This window comes from Balaenoptera borealis (assembly GCF_965194805.1).
Source record: "Balaenoptera borealis genome assembly, chromosome: 21".
Taxonomy (NCBI): Eukaryota; Metazoa; Chordata; class Mammalia; order Artiodactyla; family Balaenopteridae; genus Balaenoptera; species Balaenoptera borealis.
In genome coordinates, this window is record NC_138880.1 from 23001274 (window position 1) to 23013498 (window position 12225).

A 12225-nucleotide genomic window follows, 5' to 3' on the forward strand; every position below is an offset into this window, starting at 1 on the left:
AGACTTCTTATGAAATTTTCAGATTATTTGGTTCTGAATTATTTGGAAAACTATAGTGAAGTACTCTTGGAAAAAATATATTTTGAAATGATTTTTCTCAAGTGGCCTATTATGTGTTTTCATAATCCAATGCATTACCTTCCAAGCATCTTTCTCTCCTTCTTTACAGCCAGTACAGATCATCTGTTTGGTTATTTTATAATCTCTGTAACTTTTCTGGCATTCTTCATTTGATACCAAAGGAACATTTGTCTTTTGTAGGGTATTTTGGATTTTCCCTATTAGGTAAAACAATGTACAACTTCAGAAGGAGGCAATAAAATAGATATAGAAGTAAGACTACAGTCTTAAAACAAATTAGAAAGATGACTTTTCCATTAAGGTCATTTCTTTGGATAAAAATAGTAAAGGTGAGAAGGTAGAGTTACACACACAGACAAAGAGAGAGGAGAGAGAGAAGGAGAGAGAGAGAGAGAGAGCGAGCCCTGTATTGGGCTCTGATGCAGCGTTGGGACCACCCTAGAACCTTAGGTTGACCAAAGAACTTTCATTTTCTCTGCCATCCTCTCATCTCCATAAAAATCTCTCAAATTCTCTCTTATTGCCTACAGTCTGAAAGCCTAGACGCTCTTATCTTTCTGTTTTTGTTTTACATATTCAAAATGATAATTTTAAAATTAGTATTTTTATCAACAAAATGAAAAGACAACCTACAGAATGGGAAAACATATTTGCAAACATTTATCTAATAAGGGGTTAATATCCAAAATACTTAAAGAATTCACACAATTCAAAAGCCAAAAAAAGAAAAGAAACCAAATAATCTAATTGTCAAATGGGCAAAGGACTTGAATAGACATTTTTTCAAAGAAGGTAATGACTGGCCAAAAGGTACATGAAAATGTGCTCAACCTCAGTAATCATCATGGAAATGCAAATTAAAACCACAATGAGATATTACCTCACACATGTTAGAATGATAATTATCAAAAAGATATGAGATAACAAATGCCGCTATGGAAGACAGTATGAAGAATCCTCAAAAAATTAAAAACAGAACTATCATATGATCCAGAAATTCCACTTCTGGGAATATATTGGAAGGAAATAACAACACTGTGTCCAAGAGCTATCTGCACCCCCATGTTTATGGCAGCATTATTTACAATAGCCAAGACATGGAAACTTAAGATGTTTCCTTTGACAGATGAAGGGATAAAGACACTGTGAGATAGATGTATATATATATAAATAAAATATTCCATCATATATATAGGCATATATATATATATATGATGGAATATTATTCACCCATGAAAAACACTGCTGTAGGGTATATTTGAAAGTTGTTAAGAGAGTTGATCCTAAGAGTTCTCACCATTAGGGGGAAAAAATGTTTTTTTCTTTTACTTTTTTTTTTTTGGTGTGTGTATCTGTATGAAATGATGGATGCCAACCAAATTTATAGCAGTGATCATTTCACAACACATATAAGTCAAAACACTATGTTGTACACTTTAAACTTATGCATGTATAAGTTTATAATTGACTGTATGTCAATTATATCTCAATAAAACTGGAAAAAGTATACATATATAATTTTTGAAAAAAACAAACCTTCGACAATAGAAGAATATTTTGTTCTTTGAGTAAATGTAAGTGAGCATTTTTCACAAAGAACAATTTATTTACAAATAGTTTAATTTGCACCAGTGTCCAGACTCCCCTTGGACATATTTTGGGAGTGTTCACCATAACATAATATCTTCAGATGGGCAGTTTAGGAAATTAGACCTTAACTAATTAAATCTTTTTTTATTTTTTTCAAAAAAAACAAAAAAACAAACCAGACTCTTGAAGCTGGAAGAGAACTTATGGGTCATCCATACCTACTACAACTGCATCCTCTCAAGGATACCCTTGACAAGTTGTGCAACATTTATTTAAGACATTTATAGTGACAAGGAGCTGACTACCTCATGACAAGGCTCACTTCTGGATCACTGCAGGTGTTGGAATTTTTTTCTTATTTTTGTCATAGTAGTATCTGCCTTATAAAACTACACAGATTAATCTAATCCTTTTCCCAATGACAGTCCTTCAAAAACAAAAATTTAAAACAGTCATCCTGACTCTTTTTCAGGTTTAATTTCTTTAACTGTATCTTATTTTCCATGATTTCTAGATATCTCACCATTCGGGTTACTCTCCTTTGAAGTGTTCCACTTGTCCGTTGCTCCGTACAAAATGTGGAACACAGAGCTGAATGCAAAGTGCAGTCACAGTCTACCCTGTCCAGATGACAGAAGGACAAGGGCTATCTTGTTCCAAAGACCATTTCTTTTTTAAAGCTAGTTTGTTTTTCATTTGTTTCGTTTACCAAAAGCACTACAGGATGTTAGCGGGAATGACAGAGTAAGGACCTCCCAAATCCTCTCCTCCATAAAAGTAATGAGCGCTGGCAGAATTGTCAAAATCAACGTTGTTTCAGAACTCTAGGAATTAACCAAAGGTTTATAAAAGTCCAGGGAGAGTTTATTCAAGAAAAACAGCCGAATCTCAATAAGAACAGCAAGTTTTGTGGGGTTTTAACTTGCCCTGTTCCCACCCCCTCTCCCCAGCTCCACAGAAGCCTTGAAAACACCCTCAGTCACGGGGAAAACCAGCAGCCTAACAGCCCCAGGAGGGGGCAGATCGGAGCTGGAGCTGCCCCAAAGCTCCGTCCCCAGAGCATTGTCATTATTTGACTGTGTGGAAGTTCTCAGGAAAACCCCACTCCCAAGGATTGAGTTTCTTTCACCTGACTCAGAGCTTCCTCAGTGTTAACGGCGTTTTCCTTGGAAGTATTTGTCACAGAAAACAACTATGGCCATTACACAACATTGTAGCTGCCTAAGGCAGCAGTAACAGCTGGGACAAACCACAAGCCCATAAAAATCTTAAAAGGAAAACCAGGGAAAGCCTGAAAATCTCTGACATATTCCTGGGCATCTAGAAGGCCATGAGCATGTATAGAGCTGACTGCGTGCATGACCGAGTCTGTGCACAAGCCCGTGAGTGATCTGAGGAAGCCCTGAGCCGGCTGACATTGACCTTTGTGAGCTCTGTGTCAGCAGAAAGTGGAGACCAGGGCAGAGTTGCAAAATCCCTGCGGGGGCAGTGTAGGCATACCCTAACTCTCACAAAAAGCCACTTGTTCAAGGCTGGGAAACTCACTGGTTCCAGGCACTGAAGGAAACTTCTGTCCCATCGTTAGCTAACTACGAAGAAAACCAAGCAGAGACATCCGAGGCCATGTACAACGAAGACTAAACACTTTACACAATTAGTTCAGGAAAGTCACCAAACAAACAGTAACAACAACACAAAATGGTAACAACAAAAAACTCTGAGGAAGGAGGGAATTTGATTTCCAGAGTTGTCACATGCTAGTATTTAAAAAGTCTAATTTTTTTTTTTACAAAAAATTACAAGACATGTAAAGAAACAAGGAGCTATGGCCCATACACAGAATTAAAGGTCAGTATAAACCATTGCTGAGGAAGCACAAACATTGGATTTACTATACCAAGACTTTACATCAGCTATTTTAAATATGTTCAAAGAATGAAAGAAAACCATGTCTAAAGAACTGAAGAGAAGTATGAAAACAATGTCTCGCCAAATAGAGAATATCAATGAAGAGAAAGAAATTATATTTAAAAAAAGAACCAAATCTGAATATCAAAAAATTAAATAATCAGTTAATTCGAAGCAATGAATCTGGAACACACCATGGAGGAGGTGTGTTTGGGGAGGATGGGAACAGATAGGAAAAGGTGTGCATTGTTGCCAACTTCCCAGTCTTCCCAGGAGCTCCCCATTCAGGGCCTGGTACAGGGTCAGCACTTGATACTGTGTAGAAGTGACTGTTGGCTATTTGGCTTCAATAACATGTTATCATTGACATGCTGATATGCTAAATAAGGTAGAATGTCATAGCATAGTTTCTGGATAATTCAATTAAAATTACCTCTGTGTCTGAGACTACAGGGTTTCATTGATTCATTATGCTAGAGTCATTTCACTAGGTAACAGACACCACCAAGAAATGACCTTATAGTTTTCTCTACAACGTCACTGTACTAGTTTCCTATGGCTGCTGTAACAAATTATCCCAAATGTAGTGGCTTAAAACATCACGGATGTATTATCTCATAGTTCTGGAGATCAGCAGTCGAGAAGTCTGAAATGGGTCTTACTGGGATTTTTTTTTTTTTTTTAAGTGCTTCTATAGCACCTTGTATTTTTTTTTTTTAATTTAATTTAATTAATTAATTTATTTATTTATGGCTGTGTTGGGTCTTCGTTTCTGTGCGAGGGCTCTCTCCAGTTGCGGCAAGTGGGGGCCACTCTTCATCGCAGTGCGCGGGCCTCTCACTATCGCGGCCTCTCTTGTTGCGGAGCACAGGCTCCAGACGCGCAGGCTCAGCAATTGTGGCTCACGGGCCTAGTCGCTCCGCGGCATGTGGGATCCTCCCAGACCAGGGCTCGAACCCGTGTCCCCTGCATTGGCAGGCAGACTCTCAACCACTGCGCCACCAGGGCAGCCCCTTACTGGGCTTTTTAATCAAGAGGCCGGCAGGGCTCCTTACCTTTTCCAGATTCTAGAGGCCACTTGCATTCCTTGGCTTATGGACCCTTCCTCCATCTTCAAAGCCAGAAGTGTAACCTCTTCAAATCTCTCTCTCTCTCTCTCTCTGACTCTGTCCCTTCTGGTATCTCTTTCTTTTATAAGGACGCTTGTGACTACATCGGGCCCATCCATATAATCCAGAATAATCTCTCATCTCAAAGTCTTTAATGTAATCACATATTTAATAAGGCCTCTTTTGCCCTGTAAGGTAACATATTCACAGATTCCAGGTATTAGGATGTGGATGTCTTTGGGGGGCTCTTTTTCTGCCTACTGCAATCACAGAGTGAAGTAGGAGCCATACAATTACCAATTTCCGAGTCTGCACAGGGCTTCAGTGAGAATCCAGAATCCACGTTAGCCAGCACCTTTATACTAGTAGGTGTCCCTCGTGGACTGTACTTTAATAGGCAGTTGTTCCTGAATGTGAAAAACAGAGGTTAGGGGCTTCCCTGGTGGCGCAGTGGTTGAGAGTCTGCCTGCCAATGCAGGGGACACGGGTTCGAGCCCTGGTCTGGGAAGATCCCACATGCCGTGGAGCAACTAGGCCCGTGAGCCACAATTACTGAGCCTGCGCGTCTGGAGCCTGTGCTCCGCAACAAGAGAGGCCGCAATAATGAAAGGCCCGCGCACTGCGATGAAGAGTGGCCCCCACTTGCCACAACTAGAGAAAGCCCTCGCACAGAAACGAAGACCCAACACAGCCATAAATAAATAAATAAATAAATAAAAATTGTATAACTTAAAAAAAAAAAAAAAAACAGAGGTTACTTTGCTTCCTAAACTTCCAGGTACCTGCAGAAGTCCATTTCCAGTTGAAAATGATCCATGGTCAGTGGAAAATAAACAAAGCAAGACCTTGGTGATGACTGGGTTAGGGTTTTGTGTTATTCATCAAATAGACATCCCCCCGCTCTGCAGAGGGAGGGTTAAGGTGAGGATGCAGTGGGAGCCATTCTTCTACATTATTTGCTGAACCCTCATTCTGCAAGCACAAATGGAAATTTGAGGACCAAATGGAAATTACTCTTTTCAGGAAAAATGATGCCAAAATTGAGTAAATAAGAAGAGTGGTTAGATCTAAAAGCCCTGTCTGGTTTTCAGCTGGGAAAAAAAAAAAAAAGGTTATGAACAATACAATTAAATCCTAAAAACACCATGAGAAAGAACAGACACTGGGAATTTTACTCACCAGTGCCCTGTACTGAAGAAGGTTTGCGTGGCGTATGTGAAAAACTGGCAGTGAATGCTATCGGTCTACCTTGCTTGGCATTCTTCAACACTGCTCACCTTAGATACACTGAAATTGACTCCTCTCATATCAATTCCTTTATAAATGTTTCGGTGACAAGCTGTCCAAATAAAACACATAGAGCAAATTCAATCAGTTTCCCTTCTGGAAGTAAATCATCAATTTGGGCTGGGTAGTGGTTTTTTTTAATTTTTTATTTTATAGTGGAGCATAGTTGATTTACAATGTTGTGTTAGTTTCAGGTGTATAGCAAAGCGATTCATTTATACATATACATATATCCATTCTTTTTCAGATTCTTTTCCCATATAGGTTATTACAGAATATTGAGTAGAGCTTCCTGTGCTGAACAGTAGGTCCTTGTTGGTTACCTATTTTATATACAGTTGTGTGTATATGTTAATCCCAAACTCCTAATTTATCCCTCCCTTCCATGTTTCCCCTTTGGTAACCATAAGTTTGTTTTCGAAGTCTGGGCTGGGTAGTTTTGAAGGATAATATTCCGTTTTTGGCAACTGCCCCGTTTATTAGGGGATTTAGAATTTTTATTTCATCACTAAACTATCAAACTCTACTTGAAATAAATACATTCCAATATGTTTTAGAGCACTAGCATGGAAAAGGGGTTAGTTTACTTCCCAGACTGCAAGGTCTGTGCAGCAATACAGGTAATATTTCATGCTGGAATTATCAATAAGCAATGGAAGAGAAACAAGGCAATAATGATGGCAGGAATTTGTAAGTTGTAGAAATGGGATCTCTTTCCAATTCTGCTTTACACAAGAAAAGAAACAGGCTAAGAATTGGGATGGAATATTTAAAAACGAAAAGTTTTCTTAATGATTAGTTAAAAGCTATAAACCTACCTGTAAATGTTTTAAACTAAAATCGGTCCTGAGTTTAGAGACTTTATGTGCCTGGGAGCAATTTTTCCCTTTAATTGAAGATATCTGGGGAGCGTTAGAAGGGAACATTAAATCAAGCTCTGTGAGTAGACTAAATTGGGGGGGAAACAATAACTAGGGGTATTGAGAAAGGCACAATATTATTTTTTCTTTAAGTTTTCTTTGGATATCACAGTGGAAAATAATGCCTAATTGAAGAATTTACACTAAATTGTATTAAGATATCAATTTGATCTTATAAAATAGGAAAAGTACTCCTCCTCAGGTAAACTATATATTGACTAAGCTAGGCCCCCATGTTTAGAACTAAGAGCTGATTATTACACAAACGGCAGGCACACAGTGTGTGTATGTGTGTTGACGGAGTGGTGTTACTGGGGCAGGGGGAAAGGATGAAAAATTTTAAAAACATCTGCAATTTAAATCTACAAAATTACCTGTATATGGCAGGTATATGGTAATACAGCAATGATGCATATTCCCATCATGGTTATTTTCAGGTTCTGCCAACCCATCAGTTGCGAGAATCTTTTCAGCACTTTCCACTTTCAGATCAGTCATGTTAGAGAAATAGTCCATTTGCCTTAAATTTATTAGGATAGGGTGGGAAATTGTTTCCCAAGTCATTAGTAGCAATCATCATCAGAATTAAAGTTTTCTGGTCTCCTAGTCCTCCCATTTTTTCTAAGGTTTCCTATTCTATTTTTTCTAAGGTTTTTTCTAAGTTATTTTTAATTTTATTTATTTTATTTTTGCTACAATAAATTCGAGTGATATTTTACTCTATCCAAATACTTTATTTTTGTTATATATATTTATATATTTGTTTTTATATTAAGAAAACTAAGGGTTATATTGTAGTATCTGTCAATAAAAATATACCAAGATTAAAAACTACAACACTTTTATTCAGTGACTAAGTAATAATGACCTAAAACTCCACAATCTGGAATATTCAATATCTCTTTCTAGAAATAGAAGAAAATTTTAATTTTATGCAATTTAGCTTTGTTTGTATTTTTAACTTACTTATGGTTTCAGTGGAAGGGGATTCAATAAATTTTCCAAGAGTCTAAAGTTCCTGTTCCTGCCTATTTATTTATTTGTTTGGTTTTTATATTTGGATGATTTTTATTAATCATACTCAATCATAATTTGTACATAAATTATTCCCCCCAAATGCAATCTTAGCTTGGTTTCTCCCTGTCTTCTAACATGCTGTGAAAATATCGTGCCTTAAAAATAATGATGTATGATCATTTTTCAAAGCACTTTCATAACAAACATCTGCACTACATTCTCACAATAGGTCTGAAAGGGAAGCTAGAGACAGATTTCATCATATGCATCTGACTTTTTCTTTTTTTAAGAAAGAAGGTATGTAACTGAATCTCAAGGCAGTACAGACTTGCCCAAGATCCACACAGCTAATGAATGTCCTGGGACATAACCCCAACTCTTCTGACTCCTAATCTTGTTCTCTTTTCTTATGTGCAATGTTAAATGATGTTCCTCATCTCAGTTTAACTCAAGCAATCTAGGGGTTATTAAGTAGTTATTACTTTAGAAATGAGTGCAAAGGAGGCAATATTTGCTCAGGGTCTAGACGCTTGAGTTTTAGATAGTTTAAGCAAATGCACGCATTTACCAAATTGAAAATTTTGAACTATTGCTGTTTAGAATTGTTCACAGCTCTAAAGTCCCCTGCATCCCACATATTATTAGAGTATTGTGTTACCTTTACTTTTATTGTTTCATATATTAACGTGTTAACTTTTATATATGAGTTTAGGTTTACCTTGAAAGACCCACGTCAAAGTCTGCCTTCTAAGCTTTTCCAATTCAGGTAGAACCTTCTCTGCAGTTGGTCAACAGTCCATTAACCATAACATATTTCAATGACAACCTTGTCCATTCCCCAGGGCAGTAACCACACTTCAATTCTAGTAATACTTATTTTTATATTGCCTTTCAGGGAATGGACAGCTTAGACACATGCATTTCGTTAAGCACTAAAGATTAAAATTTCCTCTGCGCTAACCCACACCTCTGGGGATTCTGACCCTGGGCCCTATTACGACACCCAACCCAGCAAGATCGATTCTCTTCCCCTCAGAGGTGTAGCTAAGATGACTAAGCCTTGGGTAAGGTTCATATTTAGAAAGAGTGGAGATCTCTCCAGGTGGAAGCTTCTGGGAATACAAGTTACCATCTGGTCCAGTGACAATAACTTCAAAGTGACCTGTGTTTTAGACAGTTGGTGTTTTTGGCTGATTCGTAACTATCAAGCAGCCATTCTTCCCCATCCCAGTGCACAAACAAGGTTCCAAACAATGGCTGGTGCTAGCCCGGGAGTTCCCATTCTGCAACTGAGCCTTTGTGAACTGCCAGGTGACTCTGCTGATGAGAGGGGGCAACTAAAAATACGCTAACTTTGAAGTGGATCAGAAAGAAAGTTCTAATAAGTGGTCTTGCTTATCCTCCTAAGTTGGTAATAATGACCACAAGGATGATGGTGATGATGACCGCAAGGATAGGCTTGTTCGTATTATATTTTAGAGTGTATGTGAAGCACTGTTACATAAGTTGTCTCATAGCATAAAATGTTCTGTTAAATTATATCACACTGGCCCCTGTGTCCAAGGACTTTGGGCAGGTTATTCAGTCTTGTTTTAAAAAAATTTCATAATCAATATGCAGAAGAAAAACACTTTAATTTTTAAAAATTGGGTGAAGGATATGAAAAGATAAATAGCAAAAGAAATACAGGCAACTAGTAAGGCTGTGAAAATTGGTAAGAATCAAATACAGGCAAGTTAAAACAACTAGATGCCATGTTACTCACCAGCAAAAATTTTAAATTAACCAGTGTTGATGCACTGATTCTAGTTGAAAATAATTAAAAAAAAAAAAAAACTAGTTCAGGGCTTCCCTGGTGGCGCAGTGGTTGAGAATCTGCCTGCCAATGCAGGGCACACGGGTTCGAGCCCTAGTCTGGGAGGATCCCACATGCCGCGGAGCAACTGGGCCCGTGAGCCACAATTACTGAGCCTGCGCGTCTGGAGCCTGTGCTCCACAACAAGAGAGGCCGCGATAGTGAGAGGCCTGCGCACCGCGATGAAGAGTGGCCCCCGCTTGCCGCAACTAGAGAAAGCCCTCGCACAGAAACGAAGACCCAACACAGCCATAAATAAATAAATAAAATAAAATAAATTAAAAAAAAAAAAAAAAAAAAAAAAACTAGTTGAAAGTGACTTGAGCACAAATGAAATGTACTGATACAAAAGCCATAGAGCCCATGGTGGATGTGGCTTCAGAAATAACTGGATGTGGTGCTCAGCTGATGTTCTCAAGACACAATCTAATTGTCTTCAATTGTCATGTCATCTATTCTTCCCAAGTGTTGTCTTTGCTCTCAAGCTCCACAGAGTGGCAAGATGAGGCCAGAAACTCAGGCCTCTGTATTCTCACGTAATTCAAGTCCAATCGGAAAAAAAAAAAAAAAAAATTAGAGTTTTATTTCTAGAAGTTGAAAGGCTTTGGCTCTGGTCAGGTCACTGCAGACAGCAGGATGTGTGCATTCCTCACTGGTTCAAGCCTGCGTGGGTCACCATCACATGGACCCAAACTGGGAGGCAGCAGTTCTCAGAAATAAATTAGGATATTGTTTCCAGAAAAGTGAATATATACTAGGCCACAAAAAAATAGATGGTTTTTAGAGTTGACCTAAGTGGGGTAAATGATTATTCTCTCTGCTGGTAGAAAAAGTCAACTTGGGAATAACTTTTCTGGAAGCTAATTTTATGATGTATGTCATAAAACCTTCAAAAATATGCACATCTTCATATCTGGTATTTTAATTTCCAAAAATTTATTCTACAGAAATAAATGTGTATAAGAAGTTACATACAAAAATACCATGAATAGAGAAGAATATTAAGCTCCAGAAAATGTGATATATATTTATTTGCATGAAAAGATTGCTATAAATGGGAAACACAAGTTACAAAAAACTATTTGTAATTAATAACATCTTTGTTGAGTGTGTAAATGTGTGCAGAAAAAATATCTGAAAGACTAAACAAAAGATTTTTAACAAAGGCCATTCCTGTATTATAAGACTACAGACAATAGGTAGTTTCTCATTTTCTGCTAATTTGCACCTCTAATTTTCCTAGCATGATCATAAATTTTTTTTCAAAAATAATAAAATTGAAGTGGCCATGGTTCACAGCATCTCTGGCTTCTGCTTCTCAGCATTCAGTGTATTTGTTTGTGGTAATGATTATGGCTCAGAGCAATTAGGAATGAGGGGGCAGATGGAGGGGAGTTTGGTTTAGGGAACAAAAGCTTATTCCTTAAGAAATTATATTTCTTTCCAAATGTAACCCTTATCCTAGAGGTGTTTATCTTAACCATACATCTGAGAGATAAGTAAACAATCATTGTGGTGTGGTCTAAAGTCAACATAGACTCAGAAATCACCCATAATAGTGGCATCGAGGAAACCCCATTCTACAATGATTAATGAAAAACAGAGTCCAGAATCATCCCTATTTTGTGAAACTTTAATGGAATGGATAGAAAGAGAAATAAGATCAAAACCTGATGTTGAAGCTCAAACTATTCAAGTGGATGGTTTACTAAATTAAATATAAACCAGGTGCTTTCATTTCTGAAATAATTCCCCAGAGGCCTAAAAGAGTAAAAATATGTACTGAACACATATTATGATACTTGGACTGGACCCCAGACACTATAAAATTCCTAGCACTCTTGAATATTCAGATAAAGTTGATTTTTTTTAATGTTGGTAATAAAAATAGAGGGCTGACTATAGTAAGATCTGCTTTATAGAGAGTCATTTCCAAACTGAAGTTTCTGTTAACACCTACCAAGACATTCTCACCTCTGGGCTCCTCCCTCTGGTGTATATAAGGCGATACATCTAAGTGGTAGTTGGTGCTGAACCTTAATCTGCCCTGAGGGGTGGATGTCTTGCTTAATTACTCTCCCATTCACCCTTAACTTTAGGTCTTATAGATAATCCACTCACCACAGGAAACTGTAGCAAACAAGCAAACGAAGTAAGCTGCTTGTCTGAATGAAATCATCCTAAAAGAGAAGGCAACACACGCATAACTCTACTGGTTGTAGATCATATTCAACATGAACCTTAATTTAAGCTGATACAGATTTTCTTGTAAATGTCTGAATAGCAAATCTAAGCACCCAATTACCAGTATAGAAAGCAAGGGTTTTCTGTACATTTTGTACCCAAGGACTTGGCACAGGATACAAATTGAGACCTCTAGACTACTGTTGTGTTTATTGTTCATTTGGCACCTATGTTCTTAGTAATTATGGAAAGGGAATTGGTAGAAGGCAATTAA

General features: G+C 37.7%; 2 protein-coding genes across 11 annotated transcripts in view; one reads left to right on the top strand and one right to left on the bottom strand.

Annotated features, from left to right (window-relative positions):
- The window catches only part of LOC309619760 (uncharacterized protein), a 140456-nt gene that overhangs the window by 64334 nt on the left and 63897 nt on the right, over positions 1–12225 (top strand). The window lies entirely within an intron of this gene.
- Positions 1–12225, bottom strand: part of LOC309619720 (coagulation factor XI) — a 43348-nt gene that overhangs the window by 29577 nt on the left and 1546 nt on the right. The window contains exon 2 of the mRNA XM_082375267.1: positions 11889–11947. Coding sequence (XP_082231393.1) covers positions 11889–11946 — 58 coding nt within the window. The 5' untranslated portion in view covers position 11947. The remainder of the gene's footprint in view (positions 1–11888; positions 11948–12225) is intronic.